Genomic DNA, 23,271 nt, shown 5'->3' with positions numbered 1-23,271 from the left:
GCGGAGCGGAGCGGCGCTGCCCGGCTCGGTGCCGCCCAGCCCGGCTCGGGGGCTCCGCGCCCGCCCGTCGGTGGGCGCGGGGCTACCGGCGGCGGGGAGCGGCCCGGGGCTCTCCGCGGGACGGGCGGGGCCGGGAGCGGGGCCGGGAGCGGGGCGGGGGCGGGGGCGCCCCGCGCTCGCTCGCCCCGCCGCCGTCGGGGCTCCCGCCGCTGCCGGTACCGGCGCCGGTGCGCCCCGGCGGACTACAAGTCCCGTGCGCCCCGCACAGGCGCAGGGGCCGGGGGCGCGGGAGCGGGGCGGGGAATGATGTCAGCCTGCGGGGAGCCCCGGCGCGGCCAATGGCGGGGCCGTGCTGGCGGCGGGGCCGGGCCAGCGGCGGCGGCGGGGGCGGCGGCGGCGGCGAGCGCGCAGCGCCGGAGGGACGCGGCTCCCATTCATGAGCAGCCGCGCGCCCGCCGCCCCGGGGCCGCCGCCGCCGGGGCCGGGGCCGGTGCCGGGGCCGGGCGCGGCGGCGAGGAGCGGAGCGGGGCGCGGCCGGGCCGGCCCGGGGCCGGTGCCGGCTCCCGGCGGAGCGGCCGCGGCGGGGCAGGTGCGCGGCGGGCGGTGAGGCGGCGGCGCCGCCGCCATGGACACGTCGGGGCACTTCCACGACTCGGGCGTGGGGGACCTGGAGGAGGACCCCCGGTGCCCTTGCCCGTCGTCGGGGGACGAGCGCCCGCCGCCCGCCGCGCTGCCGCCGCTCCAGCACAGCCTGTTGCACTCCTCGCCCGGGTCGCTGCGGGCCCCTCCTCCCGCCGCCCCCGCCGCCCTCCACCCTTCCTCCCGCCACGGCAGCCAGCTCAACCTCAGCGACCACTTGGCCGGTCACTCGCCGGGCTCGGCGGCGGGCGGCGGCGGCGGCGGCGGCAAGCACCGGCAGCCCAGCCCGCTGGTGCACCGGCGGGACAGCAACCCGTTCACCGAGATCGCCATGAGCTCCTGCAAGTACAGCGGGGGGGTGATGAAGCCCCTCAGCCGGCTCAGCGCCTCCCGCAGGAACCTCATCGAGGCGGAGCCCGAGGCGCAGCCGCTGCAGCTCTTCGGGGCCGGCGGGCCCCCCGAAATCGTCGTCTCGCGCGAGGACAACCACGCGCCCGCCACGCGGCCCCCCGCCCGCCGAGGCCCCCGTGCCGACCGCCCGCCCGCCCGCCCGGCCCCCGCCGCCTTCGCCAAGGGACCCAAGCGCAAGGCGCAGAACATCGGCTACCGCCTGGGCCACCGGCGTGCGCTCTTCGAGAAGCGCAAGCGCCTCAGCGACTACGCGCTCATCTTCGGCATGTTCGGCATCGTCGTCATGGTCATCGAGACCGAGCTCTCCTGGGGGCTCTACTCCAAGGTACAGGGGGCCGCGGGGAGGTTGGGGGCCGCTGGGGTGGTCGTTGGGGGTGTTTGGGGCCGGACGGGGCCGCGCGGGTTTGTTGGGGTCCCGGTGGCTTCGCGGTGGCCATTGGCGTTGGACGGGGCGGGCGCCGATGGGGCTGCGTGTGGCGGGTGCTTTGGTTGGGGTGGGCGCCGCGTCCTGGCAGAGCTGCCCCGTGCCCCCGGTGGGTGTCAACAGAGGGGATGGGGACTGCCCCATCCGGCACCGCGGTGCCTCTCGGCCGCAGAGGGCAGGGGGCTGCCGGGTCCCCCGCCTGGCCGGCCCTCGTGAGCAGGAGCCCCGCTGGTGCTGGGTGCACCTTGGCTCGTCCCCACCTGCGGCTCCTGCCTGGAGGCCCCATAAAAGCCCCCGACTGCCCTTCGGGGAGCGAGGGGACCCGTTTGCATCCCTGCTGGCCCCGTGGTGGTGTTTGAGGGCTGGGGACTCCGGGGCTGGCTGGTGCGGGAGGCCTGGGGGGGCCCAGCCTGGCCCCGCAGCCGCTCTGCCGCCACCGCAGCCGGCAGGAGCTGCCAGCAGCCTGCCTGTGCCCTGCCAGCATCGGCCTCGTGTCACCGCCAGCCCACCCGGTGGGCACGGCCTCCTGGGGGTGGCCCTGAAGTCGGGGGGCACTGGGGAGCCTGGGGGTCGGCAGGGGCGGATTCGCCCTTACGAGCTCCCAGGGTGGGTGCTGTGGCTGGGGGTGGGGTCAGAGGGGGTGCTGGGCATCCCCCGGGGTGCCGGGCAGGGGCGGGTGGGGGCAGCTGTGGCTGGGGGTCCTCGTCCTCTTCCAGCGATGCGGGTGCCCCATGTGTGGTCTCCTCGAGGAGCCGTGCCCTCCGCGGTGCAGCGAAGCCCTCCATCCTCCTCCACACCCCTTTCTTCTGTATTTTTTTTTTTTATTGCAGGACGGTGTCTTTTATTTATAATTCTCCCCCCACACACCCCTTTCAGCTCCTGCTCCCTGGCTGTGCTCGTTGGCAGCGATATGAATAACTCTTTGTATAGACATCTGTCATGTTATTTATACCTATCCAGAGAGGGGAAGGGAATAGGCACCCGCGCTGGCAGGGCGTGCGTGGCACCCATGGGCGTCAGTGGGACAGCGCTGCGGGGGAGCTGGGGGGGGGCTTGGAGGACCCCGGCGGGTCCCCGTGCCACGGGGCAGGGTGCCACGTGCGTGGGGACGGTGCGGAGGGGAAGGAGCCGTGTGGGAAGGGGCTGCTCGCTGCTTCCTGCGATTATCTGGCAATCGCGGCGGGGAGGGCTCGTGCGGGTGGAGGGGGCGATGGAGCTGAGAGCAGGTGGAGGCAGGGACGTGCCCGGGGGTCCCGTGGGCGCGGGGGACCCTGCGGTGTCCCCATGGAAACGGGTCGGGGTGCGGGTGCACCCCCCAGAGGTGCCTCCCCAAGCCCCAGCTGCCCGCAGCTGCTGCTGGGGCTGAGCCGAGCTGCGGGGAGCCCCGGCTCCTTCTGCTCCGGTTGAGGCACGGGGATGTCTCAGCGCCGAGCCCTGCATCCCTCGCTCCCCGTGCCGAGGGAGGACGATGCTCTCGTCCACCGCCAGAGCCTCTTCCAGGCGTTTTCCACTCTGCCCTGCAGCAGGAGCGGGGCTAAGCCTCCCCCTCCCCGGGGTGCCCACTACCTGTTGAGCCACAGACGCCCATGTGCGTGGTGCTTGGGGGGGGGGGGAAGGAGAGAAAAGAGGGGGGAACCGGCCGCCCTCGCCGCACAGCACGGCTGCCAGCAGCGCTGCCGCGGCGCTCAGCAGCCCCGGCGCGCCGAGCGGCTGTGTCAGCCGGGGAAGACCCCGTGAGTCAGCGCTGCCTCCGTGCAGCCGCCCCGACCCCTGCCCCGGCGGCTGCCGCCCGCTCGCGGTGCTCGTGCCGAGGGCTCGGGGGCACGGGCAGGGAGCTGCTGCCGGCTGGAGAAGGGTTTGGGGCTCAACGGGCCCCCGCAATCCCCTCCCCTCCTGCTGAGCGCACCCTGGGGTGCAGAGGGGGCTCCCCGGTGCCTCGCACGGAGCCGTGGGCGACTGTCTATAAATACCCCCCGGCAGCCCCCAGCCCCCTCCGTTAGGAAACCGGAGCTCGCTGGCAGGGACGCGGCCGTGACTGAAGGAGCGCCCAGTGCCGGGGCCGGCAGCTGTCGCGTGGATGGGGATTTCGGTGCTGCCGGCCCTGGCCCGCATCCAGCTCTGCCCCCGCGGCCGGCAGCAGAGATGCCGCACGCTCCTCGGGATGTCGGAGCCGGTCAGCGGGGCGAAAGGGCTGGAGCAGGGTCCGGCCTGTGGATAAGCTGGGCTTGGAGATGCGGCGGCCAGGTTTTGCCTGCTTTCTGCCCATCCCTCGGGCGGGATGCGGCCTCTCCTGCCCCCAAGGCCGGCAGCACTGCTTCCCAGCACCGCCGGCAGCCTGCGCGGCACAGCCAGGGCGAAGCAGCCTGGCACTTGCACGCGGCGCAGGGAGGATGCGTGCCGGGGTCCCTCGGGGGGCCGAGGCGTCGGTGCCGCTCGGACGAGGTCTCCCCAGCCCCGCGGTTTTCTTTGTCGCGAGCGTGGGAGCCGGCAGCCGCTCTTCCTGCCGGGCCCCTGCGGGACCGGTGCTGGCCGGAGGCGTTGAGAACGGCGGTGGGTGTGCGGTGACCTTTGCCGAACGGCGTTGGCCTCGTTGCCTCCCCGCCCGGCCGTGCTGGGGGGGGGGTTCTGCCCCCCGCGTGCGCCCTTCCCGCTTGGTTTTGGGGTGACATTGGATGCCAAGCCACGCCACCTGGGGGGCGGCCCTGCAGAGGTGACAGTGCACGAGGACGGTGCCCGGAGCCGGGAGAGGAGGGATGAGCGTGGACCGTGCCGAGCGAGCCGGGCGCTCGGGGGGTTCCCATCTGCTGCCCTTCCCCGTCCGTACCGGCCCCGGTGCCAGGACCAGCTCTGCCGTGCGGCACCGCTTGCCAGGACCCCTTGGGGTGCGTGTGGGTGCGATGGCCCCGGCAGCGCGAGGTTCCCATGGCTCAGGACAGGGCAAGGGCTGCCAGCTGCCTGGTGCAGCACCGCGCTGGCACGGGGCAGTGCCAGTTCCGTGGCTTCGCATCCTCAGCCGGCGCCGCCAGGCAGCTGCCTCGCCGCGGGTGCTGGCAGGAGGAGGGTTAAGGATGTCTAGACGGCGACTGAGATTGGCCCTAAAGGATGCCAGATCCTTTGCGGGAGTGACATCTCGCTGCAATTAATCCCGGGTGTTCCCCCGAGACACCGGCTCGCTAAAAATAGCCAGCTCGCTGCCAGCTCGCCCCGTGGCGCGCGGTGGCGGAGCCGCTCGGGGTCCCGCCGGCCCCACGCTGCGGGGAGGGTCCCATGTGTGGATGCAGGCAGCATCACCCGGGCAGGATCGGTGCTTCGGGAGGGCCCGGCCTTGGCACGAGCCCTGCCCTGGAGGCTGCCTATTAATAGCGTTGTTTGGTCCCCGGCACTTCTCTCAACACCAGCCATTATATGCACACAATTGAGAGGCGAGTGCCAAGTTGTGAAGCTGCTCACAATGCGTGGCCGGAGCACCCTGAGCGTCCGCAGCGCTGCCAGCAGCCTCTCCTTAGGAAAACTTTCCTCTCTCCCTTCTTGAACTCCCCCCCGTCTGTCCACAGCTCAGCCTTTCCTGCTGCCCTGGTCCCGTTCCACACCCCGGCCGCGTTGGCCACGGGGGGAGATGAGCACCAGGAGGGGGCTGCTGCTGCCCGGGGGGCCAGTACAGGCTCACAGCGGCCGAAACGGGGTCTGGGGATGAGCCCTCGGGGGGGAAGGTGAATCCTGCCCTTCCCTATAGGGAGCCAGGGGAGGCTGGGAGCATTTGCTTTAGTCACCAGTGAATCAGGGGCTGGTTTAATTTACATAGAGCTAATTAGCAGGAGGATCTGATTAGACCATCCATTAGGGTGCCATAATATTGGGCTAACGCTGGATGTGGATGGATCGCTGGAGTCGCTCGTCCCAGCCGAGGGGAGGCTGGTAATTTCATTTGGTGGAAATGGATTTAGAAAAAAAAAACAAACAAGAAACAATCAAAACGTTTTGGAGAAAGCGCTGCTCTCCAGAAGTGCCCCCAGCGCACGTGGCAACGTCAGGGCTGGGGCCGCTGTGCTGAGATGCCGACGATGGGGAGCCGGGGTGGCCGAGTGCTGGGGGAGGGCGCGGGATGCCCGTGCTGGGGAGGGGGTCAGCATCTCCCTGGGGGCGCAGAGCGGCGCTGGTGCCACCCTCGAGGCTCGTGGTGCCACGCGTCCCGCTGCCCGTCGGGGTCCCCGCCGCTGACGCTCTGCCTGCTGTTTCCTTGCAGGACTCCATGTTCTCCCTGGCCCTGAAATGCCTTATCAGCCTGTCCACCGTCATCCTGCTGGGCCTCATCATCGCCTACCACACGCGGGAGGTGCAGGTAGGTCCCGGGGCCCCTGGCCCTGACAGCCAGGCTGTGGGCTTCGCAGCTGCGCCCGGCCACCAGCCCGCAGGGTTTGGGTGCCAGGACGTCCTTTCCCTCCCGTTAGGTCCCTCTGGCTGTTGACCCTCATATGGGGAAGAGCACCTGCAATCTGCTCTGCGGGAGTGATGGGAATTAGCTCGTTAATCCCATTAAAGCTGCCACCGCCTCGCTCTGGCTGGGTTTTGCTCCCTCACCCTGCTCCCAGGTTTGCAGGGGTGCCCTGGCCTGGGTGAGGAGGCAGCAGGGCAGGGCCCCGACTTTTCTCTTTTCACCGCACGGATGATATGCCAAGGGAAGCTGTGAAATACTTTCCTAATCGAGCCTGCCCATTCTTTTCCTCTTTGCTCGCTCCAGCGTTGCTGGGAGAGGAAAGGGCTCCCAGTTTGCTCCGGCTCGGTGCCGACGTATTTTGGGGATGGGAGAAGGGACTGTTGGGTGGGAGAAGGAGCCGGTGCTGGTGTGATCCTGCCCGGATGGCAGCTTGTGAACCATGCCCTGGGTTTGGGGACTGTTGTGGCAGAGTGGCTGGGGCGTGCGGCCAGCGCTGCTGTCCCCAGGGTGCCCTGTCCCCTGCCAGCCCCTCCAAGGCCGTGCCTGGGACTGGCTCCTGCTCCTCCTGCGGGTTCGACGTGTGCAAGCGGCCAAGGAAAGGCGCTGGAAAAGCAAACTTCCTCCCTGGGCTCCCGGCCAAGCCAGGGCTGCGGCGTCCGAGCAGCAGGGCCAGGAGCCACCAACGTCCCGGTGAGCCCGGCAAGGGACCCCGCAGCCGTGGGTGCCTGTTCGGGGCCAGGTCCCCACTGTCCCGCTCGAGGCTGGCTTGCCTTACGTGCGCTGTTGGGTCTGAGCTTGTCCGGCCCTAAAAAGCAGAGCTGTGCTGCGGTGCTGGCAAAACCTCGGTGCAAAAGGGCTCTGCGCGGGCTGCTCGCGCTCCAGCCTGCGCCGGAGGGACTGCCCGCGGGTGATGGGTTGCTCAAAGCAAATATTTGAGAGAGCTGGGTTTTGCTGGAATAATATTTACCCCCAGGGCTGCTTTGTTTGTGGTCGGCAGGGCAAGCTGCACCCCCAGCTCTTTCTGGCTTCCTCTGGTTGTTGTTCTTGGTTCTGCAAACACCGCGTCCACCCTGACCGGCACGCAGGGCTGTACAGCTCTCATCCTGCTCCGCCTGGAGACGGGGCTGGAATCCCCATTGTCTTCAAGTGCGTGGCCCCTCCGACGGCCCAGGTCTGCTTATTCAGGCTGTGGGTCAGGAAAGTGCTGGAGGACGTGCTAAAATCTGCAGAACCGGCGGGATCGGGGACGTAAGCCTGCGGGCAGGATGCTGTGCTGGGGGCTCGCTGGCGGATGGGAGAGGCAGGCGCTGAGCACGGTGATGGGCCGTGAAACCAAAGCAACCCCAGCGCAGCTCCCGACGTGCGAAGGTTTTCCACCCCGAGGCTTTCTTCCTCCACCGAACAGCTCAGTTCCTTCCACCTTTCCCCACGGACTTGCCAAGGTCTTTGCATCCTCGTGGTTTCTCCTCTGGGCCTTCTCCAGTCCTCCCGCGTCTCCGTTGACGCACGCCGCGCAGAGCGGGACGTGTTGTTTTGTGCTCCCTGTTGGCAGCGACGAGCGCTGTGAAATAATTTCTTCCACTGTCCTGCCTGCGACCCCCTGCCCAGCGCAGCCTCCTCGGCCGCTGTCCCGCGTCGTTCCTGGGAACCCTTGGGTTTTGCCGGGCTTCGTCTTCTCCAGCTGGAGCCAAGGGAGCCCGTCGCCGGTGGCCGGCTCTCTGAAGCGCTCCTGCCGGGAGCGTTCCCGGTCCCTGCGCATGGAAATCGCGTTGGTCCGCGCGAGGAACCCCGCTGCAGCCGAGCTGCACCGCGCCGCCCGCTTCGCCCCCTTCTGCTGCGCCGGTGACTCCGGCAGGGGAGGAAATGAGATTGGTTTGACTCGATTTGCCCCTGACAAATCCACGCTGGCTGTTTATCGCCCTATTATCTTTTAGGTACTTATAAAGGGATTGCCGATAATCTGGCCCGGGATCTCAGCAGAGATGGAAGTGGGGCTGACAGAGCTGTAAATCCTCAGCTTCTCCTTTCCTCCTTGCTCAGGGTGGGGAGGCTGCGTTCACCCTGCCAGCACTGCCAGCCCTCCCCACCCTATAGAAAAGATCAGGCAAGAGCCTCGGCTGCTTCCCTCGGTGCTAATTGCGTTAATTGACAAGTCCTGGGGACGTTCCCAGCTCTCCCCTTGCCGTGGTTTCTCTGGGGCTGGGGGCATTGCCTTGTCCCCACGCAGCGGTGGCAGGAGGGGCTGCCGGCTCTTCGCCCCCACGCTGCCCTCTGTCCCCTGCGCCGCGTCCTGGTGTCCGTGGGCTCGGCAGCCGGCTCTGCCTGGGACGGGAAGGAGCACGCAGAGACGTTTTCCTCGGGAGGATTTATCCCCCAGAGGAGATAAAGAGCAGCCGCCCAGCATCCTGGGTCCTTTTCCTGTTGCATCCGACTGTAATGAAGTGCGCGGTGATGGATGGGCGCATCCCCGCTCCCGCGGGGCAGCAGCTCCGGCGGCCGAGCTGGCTCTGCGGCAGGGGAGGTGGCTGTCACCACCAGCTGTCACCCGGCCGGCTGAGACGGTGGCGGGTCCCCGCGCCGTCCCCGTGCCCATCGCCCCTCCAGCCAGGGCTGCAGGTGAACGAGATCCTTCCCTGCGGTTCCTCTTCCCCCGCCCCCAGCAGCCTCTCAGCTCTCTGCCTCCTGCTGCGAGGCCACGATCTGCTGCTAATTGCGTGTGTCGCTCACTCCTCGTTACAGCTGAGCGTGTGCAGGGAGCTGGCACAGCCCAGCCTTCCTCCTCCCTGCGCGGATTGCTCCCGGCCCTTTGCACCTGCGTGGCGGGGGCTGCCCCGCTCCCATGGGTGCTGAGGGGCTGGGTGCTGAGGGAGGCGATGGGCTTGGCACAATTTGGTGCTGGCGTGGCCTCGGGGACAGGGCGGCACGTGCCATCCCGTGCCAGCGCAGTGTTTGCTGCTGCTGCACGTGATGGGGGACAGCGCTCAGCTGGCCTGCAGGCTGCCAGCTCAGGCAGGAGGTTTTGGGGGGGCTGCTTTGGGGATGCCCAGAGCCGTGGTTTGTGCGTTCAGTCCCCACCTGTGCACCCAAGGGTGCCGGAGCGCTGCCCCGTGAGCCCCATGGGTGTGCACGGAGGTGGGAGCCGCAGCCCCGGCACACCCTGTGCCGGGATCCCTGGGTGAGCTGTGGGAGCAGAGACCCCGGGGGGTCACGGGGGGAGCACCCTGCTGGGAGCCTCTCCTTCCACCGTGCGGCTTCCCGGTGCCTTTCCTTGCGCTTTTCCGCACGTTTCGCTCGCCTGCAGCCGCGGTGGTGAACGCACTTGCTCCTTCCCCTGCCGGAGCCGGTGCCGGGGATGCCGGGGTGCCGCCGGACTTTGCCTGGGGTTTCCATGGAAACCCGCTGCAGCGATGCGCTGCGAGCTGCAGAGGGGCTGCAGAAGGGGAAATCTGCCCCGAGCACCCCCCCTTCCCCGTGCCCTTCACCCGGTGCAATTCCCTACACGCAGCCAAAAGGCTCTCTGGCTTTTTCCTCTTGCTAATTTGTTTATTTTTAACACCCTTTTCCAGGAAGGAATGGGCTGTCAGCTTGCTAAATGCCTGAGGATCTCCCTTGACAGCTTGGAGCATTTTTTTATAAACAATTTCTCAAAGCAGCTAAAAGGAGTGGAGCTTTCCAAACAGAAAGGGAGGTGGCCGGGGACAGGCGCTCCGTGAGTCAGTCCCAGCGGCTCTCGCCGTCCCTGGGGACAGCCCCATGCGCCGCGCCGTGCCGGCCCCGCGGCTCGCGGCAGGTGCCAGGGCTGGGGGTGCCGATGGAGCGTTGTGCCAGGATCCCACCCCCCGCAGATGCTCCCAGCCCCCAGGACGAGCCGGGGTCACCCTGCTCTTTGCAGGGTCACGGAGGTGCTGGTGTGGGTAGTGTGCTGCCGCGTCCCCTTGGGGTCCGTTTCCAGCGGTGTCTTTGCCAAGTGCTGCTCACGGGGAGTCCCCGAGCTGGTCCCTGCTGTTGGAGGGGACGTTGGTGGCACCGACGTGGCCCAGCGTGTGCGGAACAGAGCCGTGGAGGCGCACGAACACGTGGATCGAGGCTGCGTCTCCCGCGGGCCGCGTGGGTGATGCGGGGCAGCGCACGGCTCCCGGCCAGGCGAGGAGCCCCTGCTCCCATCCTGCCGGGTGCTGGGGCTCCTGCAGAGCGCCCGGCTCCTGCTGCAGCGGTTGGAGAGGAGCGGTGCCGCGCTGCTTTGCCCAGGATGAACCTGCAGTTGCTATGACGACCCGGTCCCATCCGTTGCCACGCTTCCTCCTGAAAAGTTGCCCGCATCGGCGTCGCCAGCTCCTGGCCCTCCGCCTGCGGCTGGGAGCGGAGCAGGGCTGCGGTGGCACCTGGGTGACGCCACTTCTGGTGCGAGCAAAAGGAGCGGGGTGGCTTGCGCCGGTGGCACCGTGGCTCGCCCATCTCTGCCACTGCAGCAGGGATGTCTCGGGGCACCCTAAAGCTTTCTGGGGCGTTCCCAGCGCCACAGCCATGCCCTGAAGGTGCAGGCAGAGCAGCTGGAGGGTTCGGGGAAGGTTTGTTCCCGCTGCTTCCATCCCTGGTCCCCCAGGACAGTTCCCTTTATCCATCTCCGTGGGACTCTGGGGTCTGTCCCCTCCAAGCTGCGGGGCTGTGCTGTGGGGCAGGGGCGGCCGGGCCCCCCGGTAACCCTGTGGTTTTGCCTCCCGGTAGCTCTTTGTGATCGACAACGGGGCCGACGACTGGCGGATAGCGATGACGTACGAGCGCATCCTCTACATCAGCCTGGAGATGCTGGTTTGTGCCATACACCCCATCCCCGGGGAGTACAAATTTTTCTGGACAGCCCGCCTGGCTTTCTCCTACACGCCTTCTCGGGCAGAGGCGGACGTGGACATCATCCTGTCCATCCCCATGTTCCTGCGCCTCTACCTGATCGCCCGGGTGATGCTGCTGCACAGCAAGCTCTTCACCGACGCCTCGTCGCGCAGCATCGGGGCGCTCAACAAGATCAACTTCAACACGCGCTTCGTCATGAAGACCCTCATGACCATCTGCCCCGGGACGGTGCTGCTGGTCTTCAGCATTTCCCTCTGGATCATCGCCGCGTGGACGGTCCGGGTGTGCGAGAGGTGAGAGGGGCGGGGGCTGCGGCTGGGATTTGGGGCGCGGGGCTTTGGGGTGCCCGGAGCAGGCAGGGAGAGTCCCCAGCAGGTGCCCTGGGGATGGCGGGGGGAGGACGTGGGGGCCCCGCTGGGTGCGGGGAGGCTGGCGAGCAGCGGCGCCTGGCTCTGGCGTCGCTGTGAGCCGAGTGCCATGACAACACCGCGGCTGCAAACCCACTGCCGGATGGCATCACGCCGGCATCGCCGCGCTCGGCGCAGGGGTTGCTGTGGAGACCGGTCCCGGCGGGTACCGCGGCGCCTCCGGTGCTGGGATGCACCGGCACCCCTCGGGGCCCCCTGTGGGTGCCGGGGGGCTGCGGAGGGGGCACCCCAGCCCCTGCCAGGGCTTCTCTGGGAGCTGTTCGACCCCGGCTGCCTGCTGCGCATCCTGGGGCAGGGGGAGGGAGAGGCCCCCCCGGTCCTGTGCGGGGCTGTCCCCGTCCCCAGGGGGCTGTGCTGGGTGCTGAGCCGCGATCAAAGCAGGGCTAATGGCTCAGGACAGCTCTCAAGCCCTGGCTCCCAGCCTTGCCCTCGCTCAGCAGACACTTGTGCTGGCTCTGAAGTGCGGCACCGGCAGTGGGTGGGCCCGTGGGGCTCCCAGGGGGTGCAGGGAGCAGGATACGGCCCTGCCTGCCAGCCGGCTCCGCTCCCAGGCGTTCTTCCACTGCTCCTCCACCTCCCCGGGGAGCGGGGCCGGGGCAGCCCCAGCCCTGGTGGCTTGTCCAAGGAGGTGGCCGAGGGCGCGCTGGGAAGCCCCGCAGGGGTCGAGGGATGCTGCTGGGGAGCGGGGGCTCCCTCCCAGCACCTGTGGTTTTATTCCCGTGCTGACAGCCACCTCTGCCGGGCCCATTCCCGTTCCCCCAGCAGCACCGGGACTCGGTGCCACCGGCACCGGGCCCTTGCTCCTCTCCCCATGGCCGGGGTGGAGGGAGCCAGGGCGCATGGGCTTGTCTGCAGGAAACCGCTCAAGAAGACAAACGCGTGTTATTATTTGCTTTAAGTGGATTAGCCAAATCGCATTAAATCCCTTTAAGTTGTTGCGGCAGTTTGGTGCTGGGCTCAGAAATGCAGGGGTTCGTCACCGCAGCCAGCCCTGAGCCCCCGGCCCCGCTCGGGGGACGCTGCAGCGGGTCCTGCTCGGGGCTGGCAGCACCTGAGGTGCCCCGCTTGCTTTTGGGTGCTTGCAAGGCAGGAGGAAGGAAGACCCTCCTCCTCCTCCTCCTCCCTCGCAGAAGTCACCTCCTGGTCCCCCCTGGGTCTTCGAGCCGCACGGAAACTGCGTTAGGGCAGCTTTAAGTACCGTGGATGTGGACTGGAGCTGCACGCTTGGATTTTACGAGCTTTTGCAGGCTGCGTTTATGTTCCTGTTTCTCTTAATGATGCTATTAGAATGTGCTGGAGAGTTGTGTGCTCCTTAATTGTGTTTGGGAGGTTTTTATTTGTACCTCTGAAATGGGGAGCGGGCGGGCGGGCTCCCAGGGGACACTCAGGGGATGGATTTCTGCACCTGGGGGGTTTAGGCTGAAAAACCCGATGTAAATAAATAGCCATTAGCAAGGAAAAATAGAAATGATGCAGAAGAGCCGCTGCAGATTGCCAGCACAAGAGCTGCCGTGAACTGCCACCACCTTCTTGTGCCTACAGAGCGGCAGAGGCGAGCCCCCCTGGCCGGGCTGGAGCTGTGCTGACCCCAGGGACACGCCGTCCGTGGGGCGCGCAGAGACCTGGGGGGTCCAGGATCCTGGGGACAGGCGCTGACCCCAAGGGATGCGCCGTCCCCGCAGCGCGCAGGGCTCCTGGGTGCTGGCACAGCCCCTGCAAGGGCCACCAGGTGTGGCAGCGGGACACTCGTGTCCACCCAAAGCAGTGTGCGCACGGGGGAGAGGACGCGTCCCCGTGCCCCCCCGTCCGGCTGCTGCACCAGCACTGGAACCAGTTCGCTGTGGTTTGCACGGCAGCTCCCGCCCAGCACCCACCCAGGGACGAGGCGCGATCCCCAAAGCCGGGGTGGCATCGCCATGCCGCGTCCCCCCACCTCGCCCTTGCGTCCCCCTGGGGCCGCAGCATCGCTGCGGGCGCCCTCCCCACCCTGCGTGCCGGGGGGGCCGCATCTCCCTGGAGGCAGCGAGTCGCTAAGCAACCCTCGCCCGGCCGCCGCGCTGCCTGCGGTGCTGCCTGCGGCCGCACACGTGCACCCGCACGTGCCCCCCGCCCGCTCCCCGTTGTATTTCGGGGTGTTCCGCATGTGCACGGCCTCTCGGCACGGCCCGGCCACCCGCAAACCCGTGGCACGGCCGAGCACGTGCCGCGGTGACGTCCCAGTGCCGCGATGCTCGGCGTGGAGCTGGGCTGAGCGCTGGGGCGATGCTCGGGGCAGCCGTGCTGCGCTTCGCTCTCCGCGGGGAGCGCAGACGAGGGGGTGCTGGAAATCAGCTCTCGGGTCTAAACAATTGCATCAGCCCTTGGCACGAGCGGCCGGCCCCTCTTCCTGCTCGCGCAATGCCAGCTGCTCCTGTTTATGAGCTCCGAGTGCTTCTTGGAAGAGAAGCCGTCGGTCCGGCTGGAGCCTCCGGAGCCCCCTTCCCCCCGTCAGCCCCCGGCACGTTGTTCCCATCAGCTGGGGTCGTCCCCACGGCCTGAGAGCTCACATCCTGCCGCGGGAACCGGGGCTCAGCCTTTATCGGGGAAACGCAAACGCCAGCAGGGGGGAACGCGCGCCGAGGCGGGGGAAAGCCCGTTGGCCGCATCAACCCGGGGGTGTCCGCTCAGCATGGCACGGCCAGCTCCTCCGCGCCACTTGGGTGACCCCTCGGCACGCTGCATCGGGGGCCGGGGGGGCTGGGTGTCTGCTGGCAGCCCCCCGATGTCCTGGGGACCAGAGCTGAGGCTGCGCTGTGGGATGCGTCGGGTGGGCTCGGCACAGGGAGCCGCTGAAGCTGGTTTTTGGGGAGCCCTCACAGGGTCCCGGGGCAGCCGTGCTCTCCAGCCCCTCTCTGCCCAGGCTGGAGCCTCGCCTTGTCGTGGCTGAAGACGCTTTCTCCTGCTCTGCTATTTCATTAGGGTCTCCAGTTACTGGGGGGGGAGGAAAAAAAATGTAGGAAGAGGAGAAAACCCAACTGTTGGGCGAGTTATGAGCTGCGAAGCTTGGATGAATTGATTTGCAGGGAATTGCCAAAAGCTCCATCTGTTTTTCCTCTAATGATTTCGTGAGGAGGCTGGGAGAAACCTGCTGCAGGGAAGGGACGCGGGCAGGCAGGGCTCGGCGCCGGGCGGCGGAGAGCCCGGCGTGGGGGCCGGTGCCCACCCTGGGTGGGACTGGTGGGGCTGGAGCGAGGGGGGGCTCCTCGGGGGGCACGCACAGCTTGCAACGAGGGGGCCTGCTCGCATGTTAGCGGGAGGAGAGGCAGCTGGGCTGCTGCGGTCGCTGACCTCGGCAGGGCAGGAAGCAGGACAGGACATTGGGGCTCGGCGGGGACGTGGCTGCGGAAGGTTTGCAGCACCCCTGGAGCTGGAGATGCTCCGTGGGCGCTCGGTCCCGTGCGGCGAGCCGCCCCTGGCTGCGGCCAAGAGCGCGGTGCGTGCCTGCGGCTTGGCAGCGTCCCCGCGGCGCGTCCTGAGCTGATGGGGGGGGGGGGGGGGATGCGGGAGTGGGGACGGGACGAGGAGCAGATAGGGTCAGCACTGTTGATGCTCGGGGCCGGGGGCTCGTGCGTGAGTCACCACCGTGACCACTTCAACAAAGCACCCTGAGCACGGTGCCCCTACATCCGTCCACTTGCACAGCAGCTCTGGCCAGAAAACGAGTCCTTGGGGGTCCAGATGTGCTGGGATGCTCTGCCCCGTGCCCTCCAACCACGAGGTTTGCAGGTCTGGACCCTTGTGGGTTAGAGCAGGGGCCCCACATCTGTTTCTCCCATCAGACAGCTCCTGCCGCCGCGCCACGTGGCACCGGGGACGGAGCCGGAGGGCCTGGGACGTGGTGACAGGTCTGACCGAAAGCAGAAGCCCTCGCTGTTGAGTTTTTGCTCTGATTTTGTGCATGTGGATTTTTTTTTTCTTTGCCGGAAATTGTGCAATCGCTGTTGCTATGGGGCATCCCGCCGTGCTATTAATCTTTATTCCCTGTTTCACACGATGCGCTCCTGCCTGGGGAGCCGTCACACCCAGGTGCACCCACTGCAGCACGCGAGCACCCGCTGCCGCGCTGTGCCAGCGTTTCAGGTGGCAAGCCACCACCCAGGTCATGTCCCCGTCCCCTGCTGTGACACTGACACCCGCGTCTCCTTGACAGGTACCACGACCAGCAGGACGTAACCAGCAACTTCCTGGGGGCCATGTGGCTCATCTCCATCACCTTCCTCTCCATCGGGTACGGCGACATGGTCCCGCACACCTACTGCGGGAAGGGGGTCTGCCTCCTCACCGGCATCATGGTAAGCGCCGCGCCGAGCCGGCCGCCCGGCCCCTGGGCTCTGCTCGTCCCCCGCCTTAAGGCTGGGGCAGCGGGGCACTGAGGCAGTGGGGTTTTTATGGGGACCGGCTTCTCGGCAGGCTTGTCCGAGCCGTAATGGCTTCAGCTCTGAGGTCCCGCAGCCTGAAAGCTGCTGGAGCTGTAATTGCAATTGCTGTAAGTGCGGTAATTGGCAGGGCGTGCTGGTTTGGGTAACGAGGGGATGGCGCGGGCTGGGTGCATGGTGGGTGCTGTGGGGTGCTGGGCTGTGCCCGAATCCCTTGGGGACACAGCGTGGGACACCGAATCCCTTGGGGACACCGGCCCCTGAACTGGAGCACGTTGGGGCTGCAAACCTGCGAGCTGGCTTTGCCTTTGCTCATCCTTGCGGGTGAATTTGGGGTGAATTTGGACCCTTGTGCTGCGAGGGAGCAGGGAGCCAGGCCGTAGCAAAGCCTGGGGGGGGGGGGGGGGGGGCAGCAGCTGCAGACGGGGACACAGAGAGGCCCCCGAGCATCCCTTGGCCGCCCTGCTTGCGCAGCCTGGCTTCCATCGCGCCGAGTGATCCCAAATGCTGCCGGCGTCCCGTGGGGAGCGGGGGCCAGCTGGGAGCGCTCCCCGCCCACGGCACCGCTGCTTCGCTTGCTCATGGCCAGAAGGTCGCTGTCCTTTGGGGCCCTGAGCGTACCTGCTCCAAGATGCTCGTGAGACGTCCCAGCTTGTGCGGCTTTCCAGCTGGGGACAGCTCAGGAGCCAGCGCCAGGGGCCCCAGCGAGGCACGGCTCCTGCGCAGATCAGCACCCCAATTCGGTCCCTGCCTTGGGTGCCCGGCTTTGGGGACGGAGCTGCCCCCGTCCCGCCTGGCGCGCAGGCAACCGGCACCAGCATCGCTTGGCTCGGCTGCCGTCGTGCCCCAGGAGAGCCCTTGGCTAAGGCGGCTCTGCTGGAGGGTATTAATTTGATATTATCTGCAAGTATTTCATCTGTCTCCTGTAAGGTTGGGCGCCAGGGAGGCTGATGCTGTTGATAGGAGCCAACCGAGGGAGAAAACTCAGGGAGGGCTGGACGTGGCGTTTCCACCAGCACGGTGGAACGCTGGCCAGTAAAGCCCCTCTCCACCCAGGAACTAGGGTGGGCACCCCCGGGCTGGGGACCCCCTCAGGGCTGGGGACCCCCCCGGTGCCCCCCTGAAAAGCCCTGGGGGCCAGGAGCACGCTGGGGCTCCCCGAGCAGCAGCACCGGGGCCGCTGGCAAAGGGAGAAGTGGTGAAAGCCGAGAGTGCGCGCTGGGACCTGCCGGGATGCTAAAGGATTCAGCTCAGCCCATGATGTTAATTAATGACTCTTTAATAAATTAAGGATCGTTTGCCAGGGTCGTGGGCCTCTGCCAGAGCACCGGGGAGGGGGGAGCGGCTCATCTGGTGCGGGCAGAGCCAGGCGGCGCGCGGAGCCCCGCGGGGAGCGGAGGGTCCCCTGCCTTGGCACCTTGGGTTTCTGCCGACAAAGGCATGCCGGAGGCGACGGCTGTGGAGTGGCGCGGATCCGCCGCTAATCGCTGGGATAAAGCGAGCTCCAGCTGTCGCCATCTGCAGCCGTTTGGGGGGTCCCGCTCCATCCCGTGGCACTGCAGGGGGCTGGGACCCCATCCCCGCTCTCCTCCGGGGTGCTCGGTGCCTTCCCCGCTGCCCAGTGACCCCGGTGACACCCCTACATGGGGCGAGCATCGTGGTGCTGGGACAGATCCTGGCCCGTGGCTGGCAGCGATGAGCAGGATTAGCTCGGCCGTTCCTCGTGTCCCCAGGGCTCTGGGGAGGCGAGGGCTCACCACTGACCTTGTAAATCAGCCCCGTTAATTACCGGGTGCGTTGGCAGCCGCTCAAGGACGCGGTGGGAAGCTGGGTCCTCTGATAAACCCCGGTTAACCTGTTGGGATCATTGGTTTCGTGGGTAGGGGGCATGTGGTGCTTCAGTTATAGGGGTTTGCAATCCTGGGGGAAAGCACAAGGGTGAGAGCGACTGCAGGGCTGAATCCACTCCCCAGCCAACGTCCCTGTGTCCCCCCCCGTCCTTGCTGTCCCCGTGCAGGGCGCCGGCTGCACAGCCCTGGTGGTGGCCGTGGTGGCCAGGAAGCTGGAGCTCACCAAAGCAGAGAAGCACGTCCACAACTTCATGATGGACACGCAGCTGACCAAGCGGGTAAGGTGCCGGGGATGGCTCGGGGTGGGGGCAGCGGGAAGCAGGGGTGCTCCGGGGCGTTTTCTTCTCCGCTCTGATGGGAAACTGCAGCCTGCAGCATCCCCGAGGGTTGGTCCCATGGGTACCAGGGCGGGAGCGAGGTGTTGAGTGCCTTGAATGCAGAACAGGCTCAAGCATTACGGTAAAAGCAAACGGCATCAGCCCTCCGCTCCACTCCACTCCACTTTACAGGGCTGTAGGAAGTGCAACGAGCTCTGCTGCACCTTGGGGAGGAAATGCCCGAGTTTTTTTCTTTCCTTGGAGGAGACAGACCATCTCCTCTTGTGGAATATGATCTCACTCATCTCAGTGTCAGGAAGACGAGAGGATTTCAGTGATTCAGCATCTTGCCTGCTGCAGACGAGAGCTGCGCCGTGATGCTGCTGCGGTCTCGGTCCCCAAAGAGGGACCCAGAGGCCGTGGCTGCGGCAGGCCTGTGGGCACCAGCTGGGCTGCTCCTGGATTTCAGTCACCAGCAAAACACAGGGGAAGGGGACAAGGGTGGCATCCGGGGCTGTGGGACACTCAGGACATGTCCCATGTGAGCAAACCATGCTGCAGCATCGCAGTTTGAAGTTTGGGCATCTCCACAGAGCTCCCCCACCTCTCCAAGGGAGTGAAATCCCAAACCAGTTCCTGTTTGCCCTGCAAGATGCCAAGGCATCTGTGGTCGCTGCGAGTGGCACAAGGGCCCCGTGACCCATTGGGCACCATGTCCCCAGCAGCGTGCGAGGTCTGTGGGGGGAGACCTCTGGTCTCAGCAGCCCCGTTGTGGCGCAGCGTTGGTGACCCAGCGGCACTGGATGGCTGGGTGGGCTCCTAACACCGGTGTTGGGGCAGTTTTTATGTGAGATGGAGCGAGGGGCAGTGCAGCCAGGCTTGGAAGCAGAGGCGCAGCCCATCTGCCCAGCTGGTGGGGATGGGGCACCCTCTGAGGGTGTGCACGGTGGTGAGAACGGGAGCCCTGAGTGTCCAGCGCTGGGCAAAGCGGCTTCCCTGGGCAGGACAAGCTGATGCTCCCCACCTCAATGCAGGCAAGCAGGTAAAGCATAGCCCAGGTGAGCTGGGGTGCTCAGAGAGCAGCAGCGATGCCCCCAGGAAGGACTCAGCATCCTTCCCCCTTCGGTCCCCGCGGCTGAGCCGTGGCCAGGAGGCTGCAGCCACAGGTGCCTGGGTGGCGTGCGTGGTCAGGCTGGGACAGCACCCAGCTGGTCAGCCCCTTCCTGCGGCCGGGGATGTGGCTCTGTGGGCTGCGTGCCAGGCAGGCTGCGGCCAATTCGCTCCGGAGCAAGCAGCAGGGCTGCAGCTGAGCCACGGAGGCTGTGGAAGCCGCGACCTCGCGCCAGCAGCCGGGGCGAGCACGGGGCTGATGCCTTCTGTGCATGCGTGCGTCCAGCCAAAACCAGCAGACAGACGCAGGAGAGGAGAAATACTCGGGGATTTATTTTCCTTCGAGGCGTCGGTTCAGTGTAAACTTCCCACGCGGGTGAGGCGCCTGATGGCTGGAGCGCGGGGAGCGGTTTTCCCCAGGGCGTCAGAGCGGGGTGGGATGGGGATGTGGACGCGGCGGGGGCCAGGACGCGCTGCTCTGCCTGGAGCCCGGAGCACAGGCTGCTCCGTCCCCACCGCGCGTGACCCCTTGCACACACGCAGGAGCTCGTCCAGGCGCACGGAGCCGAGCGCCACGCTCCCAGCTGGGGCGAGTCAAGCGCTGTCGCAGCAGCGCAGCAGCAGCTATTTCTGCTCACAAACGGCAGAACCCAGCGAAGCCAGAGCATTGTTTCCGTGAAATAACATGTCCCACGCGCTGGACCAGATGGGGCCGGTGACCTGCGGCCGACTCCCTTCTCTTACAGATCAAGAACGCTGCAGCCAACGTCCTGCGGGAGACGTGGCTCATCTACAAGCACACCAAGCTGCTGAAAAAGATTGACCACGCAAAAGTCAGGAAGCACCAGAGGAAGTTCCTACAAGCCATTCACCAGTAAGTGGGGCGTGCGCCAGCTCCCGCAGCAATGGGGGGAAGGGGGGAGTGGGCTGCTGAGCCCTGGGGAGGGGTGACCCTGCCCGTCCGCGGGGGACTGGGGACAGTTTCCCATTTCCCTGGAAGCAGACAGGTCTCTGGCTGCGTTTTGCAGCTGCAGTTTGGGAAAGGGGGTGCATCCGTGTTGCTCTCTCCTCCTCCCCAGGTTGCGGAGCGTGAAGATGGAGCAGAGGAAGCTGAGCGACCAGGCCAACACGCTGGTTGACCTTTCAAAGGCAAGTCCTCGCTGTAACCTCGCGGCCCGGCCAGGCTGCAGGAGTGTTTCTCCTCACTCGGAGAACCTAAAGCAGACCTGGCTGACTGCAAAATGCTCCGGTTCCTGAGCTGTCAGCTGGGAATCGCTGCCAGGGGATTGCTGCCTGTGCACGGCAGGAGGAAAGAGCACAAACACAAGCTGGGAGGTGGGCGGGGGGGGGGGGGGCACCCCGCTTCCAGTAAGGGTCTGTGCTCACCGTCCCTCGGGAAAGCATCGCAGCCCCAGCTGGGGATGCTCAGCGGTCAGCAGCGCTGGGTTTCATCATTTTAATGTCCTTGTAGTGGAAGAGGGGGCGAGCCCAGCACCGGTCATGGTGCGGAGGGGCTGGGGCCGGATGCGCCGCAGCGGGTGCGTGGTGTTTGCCGTGCCGCCACCCGCAGCCCGAACCTCCCAGCGCCTCGTCCTGGTGTGGCACGGGAAGGCTCTGGGGGCGCAGGCTGGTTTTGCTGGCAGGAAGGGATTAAAACGCAGGGATTATCCTGCGGGGTGGCACCCCAGATCGCTGCCCAACCTTTGGGGCCCTGCCTGCATCCCGACAGCAGCTGGCTCGAAGCGGGCAGCAGCTCCCCCTTCCCGTTCTGCTAACGGGGCTGTTAGGGCAGCTCTGGGGCTCTCCTACCAGCCCAGCCAAGGAGATCACCTCTGCCCTGGGGGGCTCTGGGCAGGATGCCTGGGAGCAGGCGGTGGGGCCGAGATGGCCAAGAGCAGCCCGGGAGCTGCAACGAGGACCCAGCAGCATTAATCACTTTGGTGGGGCACACGTGGGTTGTAATGGAACAGAGCGTTAGAGGCAAAGCCACAGCTGCCCCCTGCACCTCGGGTGAACAACCCTACAGACGCTCTGGGGAGGCGACGAGCTGCTCCGCTGCGGTGACCGCATGAAGGTGACGCACGGGGAGGCGAGCTGCCAGCCCCCGCTGTTGCAGGCTGGTGTAGGGCCGCTCCTGGTCCCCCTCCCTGTCCCCTCCTCTGCTGCTTGCTCTTTCTCCTCTATTTCACCGCGTTGTGCTGAGCTTGCAGAGCTGCCTGATGAGAGCTGACAGCGCCGGGGCGTGCTCGCAAGGTCTCAGCAGGCAAAACCTCCGGCGCTTGCAGCCCGGGCGGCGTGCGGTGGCTCAGAAGCAGCCTCTGAAGCCTGGGGACGGTGCGGGGCTGCCTCGCAGGAGCACTGCGAGCAGGGCTCGGCGTTCCTGCTCCGGGCAGCGGTGCAGCGCCCCTAGCCACCGCGCCAACCCCTCGGCTGTCTCCTCTCTCCCCGCAGATGCAGAACGTGATGTACGACCTCATCACCGAGCTCAACGACCGCAGCGAGGACCTGGAGAAGCAGATCGGCAGCCTGGAGTCCAAGCTGGAGCAGCTCAGCGCCAGCTTCAACTCCCTGCCGCTGCTCATCGCGGACATGCTGCGCCAGCAGCAGCAGCGCCTGCTCGCCGCCCTCATCGAGGCGCGGGGGGTCAGCGTGGCGGTGGGCACCCCGCAAACTCCTCTCTCCGAGAGCCCCATCGGGGTCAGCTCCACCTCCTTCCCCACCCCTTACACTAGCTCAAGCAGCTGCTAAAAACGCAGAGCGAAGCCCCTCGGCCCTCCACGGACACGGGAAGAGCTGACGCGCGGGTCCTGAGGTCTCAAGGGACTTTCTTCGGGTTTCTCGAAGCGCCGCGGGAACGTTCGGTGCGACCAGCGGTGCCGAGCGGGTGCTCGGAGCTCGCTAACGCCTTGGAATAGGAAATCTAATCCCCGTTTAGGTGCCTCTACACGTGGTGAAGGAAGGGGACGGGAGGCGAAGCCTCTGGCAAGGCCCGTGCTGCAGTGTTCGGTGGAGGACAGAAATCCACGCTCAATCTCAGGTCTTCACATTGAAAACAAAACAAAACAAAAACAAAACCAAGTCGGAAGCACTGAAGCAACGGAGACACCAGAGGAAGAGTATTCCACTGTGTGGACCCCGGGGCCGGGTGCGAGGCCGGGGCTGCTCGCCCAGGGCGCGCTCCCCTTCCTCCTGCTCCGCTCCCAGCCCCGGCGGGCAGGCGCCCATCCCGTGGCTTCTTGCACAGGCTCTGACCTAAGATGTCCACGCTCCATCCCATCTCCTTGCCAAGACACGAATGCACACACGCACCTCTCGCGTTCCAGGGTAGGTGACGGTGCCTGACCTGCCTGGGGGTGTTTCTCCGGAGCAGCGAGAGGTTTCTGCTCGGGCAGGACAAGCAGCGGTTCTTCTTCTTCTTCTTGGCGCCCGGAGCTCGGGAAGCAGTGCCTAAAGCAGGCGGGGAACGCCGCCCCGTTTCGGAGGTGTCCCCACCGTCACCCACCCCGGAGCACCCCTGCGTTTCGGGAGGGCGCCGGGCACGTCCCCAAGCCTGGTGCCGTTCGCAGCGGCCCCAGAACTGCCGGGTGCACAACGCCCCCAGCCGAGCCGACGGCGCCGAGGTTGGGGGCTCCCTGTAAAGCGGTGTAGTGACGAAGGCGAGTACCGAGTGGGACGCTTCATCTGTTTAAAACCAACCCCCCTCCCTTGTCCCGCTTCTGCTGGGTTTGGTGGGGATCAGCAGCACCATCCGGGGCCGGCTCCGGCTTTTAGCTGGTGCTCAGCTCTCTGACGGACATCACCTGGCTACTTTGGGAAGGAACCGTTTTCTGTTCTGCTTTCACCATTTCCCCTTTTTCTTAGCTCTGCCCTGCGGTTGTTTTGGGGCTCTGCCTGGCCTTTGCACAGAGCCTTGCCTCCTGCCAGCAGGCTGCAGCTCTGGGATGGTGTTTGCTGCTTTCAATGAAAACTCAGCAGAGGATATTTATATATTTTTAAACAGATGAAGTAACCGTGTAATTACTCCGCGATATTAATTACACATCACCCGGCAGTGTCAGTAATTGTAATCAAAGTCACTGTGTTACGCCAGGTATACTTAGCCTGTAATCTTCTCCTGTGTAACTCTTTCACTTCCATAAATAACGCCGCATTTCACGCGCACGTAGGCAGGGCCGTATCAGCCTGGTGCAGAGGGATTTCTGTGCAAAACTCCACTTACTGCTGGTGGTAGGTGTTTTACTCCCTGCGCCCTGCAATTAAAGTTGCATAGAAAACAAGCGGCGGGTAGCAAGGCGCGCTCCCCCCCGCCAGCTCCAGCCATCAGCATGCAGTGGAGGAGGAGGAGGAGGAGGAGGAAGAGGAGGAAGGCTCCTCTGCTGTGGGCTCCGGGG

The 23,271-nt window shown here is 66.3% G+C and overlaps 1 protein-coding gene across 1 annotated transcript; it reads left to right on the top strand.

Annotated features, from left to right (window-relative positions):
- The first annotated feature begins 525 nt into the window (after positions 1–525).
- Positions 526–22,992, top strand: KCNN3 (potassium calcium-activated channel subfamily N member 3). The gene is made up of 8 exons (XM_080570325.1): positions 526–1,375; positions 5,718–5,813; positions 10,635–11,053; positions 15,378–15,519; positions 17,621–17,731; positions 19,627–19,754; positions 19,960–20,029; positions 21,332–22,992. Exons 1-8 carry the CDS (start codon positions 626–628, stop codon positions 21,626–21,628), a joined length of 2,013 nt encoding a protein of 670 aa, XP_080426451.1. The 5' UTR covers positions 526–625; the 3' UTR covers positions 21,629–22,992.
- Positions 22,993–23,271: the final 279 nt, after the last annotated feature.

The sequence above is a fragment of the Anser brachyrhynchus genome (genome assembly GCF_964034855.1).
Source record: "Anser brachyrhynchus genome assembly, chromosome: 28".
In the NCBI taxonomy this organism is placed as follows: Eukaryota; Metazoa; Chordata; class Aves; order Anseriformes; family Anatidae; genus Anser; species Anser brachyrhynchus.
The sequence above is the reverse complement of the archived record's forward strand: the minus strand, read 5'-3'. Positions and strand labels throughout refer to the sequence as shown.

Coding starts and splice junctions, on each gene's coding strand:
- KCNN3 (XM_080570325.1), top strand. CDS start 626: ATGGACACGTCGGGGCACTTCCACGACTCGGGCGTGGGGGACCTGGAG. Junction 1,376..5,717: donor CCTGGGGGCTCTACTCCAAG/GTACAGGGGGCC, acceptor GTTTCCTTGCAG/GACTCCATGTTCTCCCTGGC. Junction 5,814..10,634: donor ACCACACGCGGGAGGTGCAG/GTAGGTCCCGGG, acceptor GCCTCCCGGTAG/CTCTTTGTGATCGACAACGG.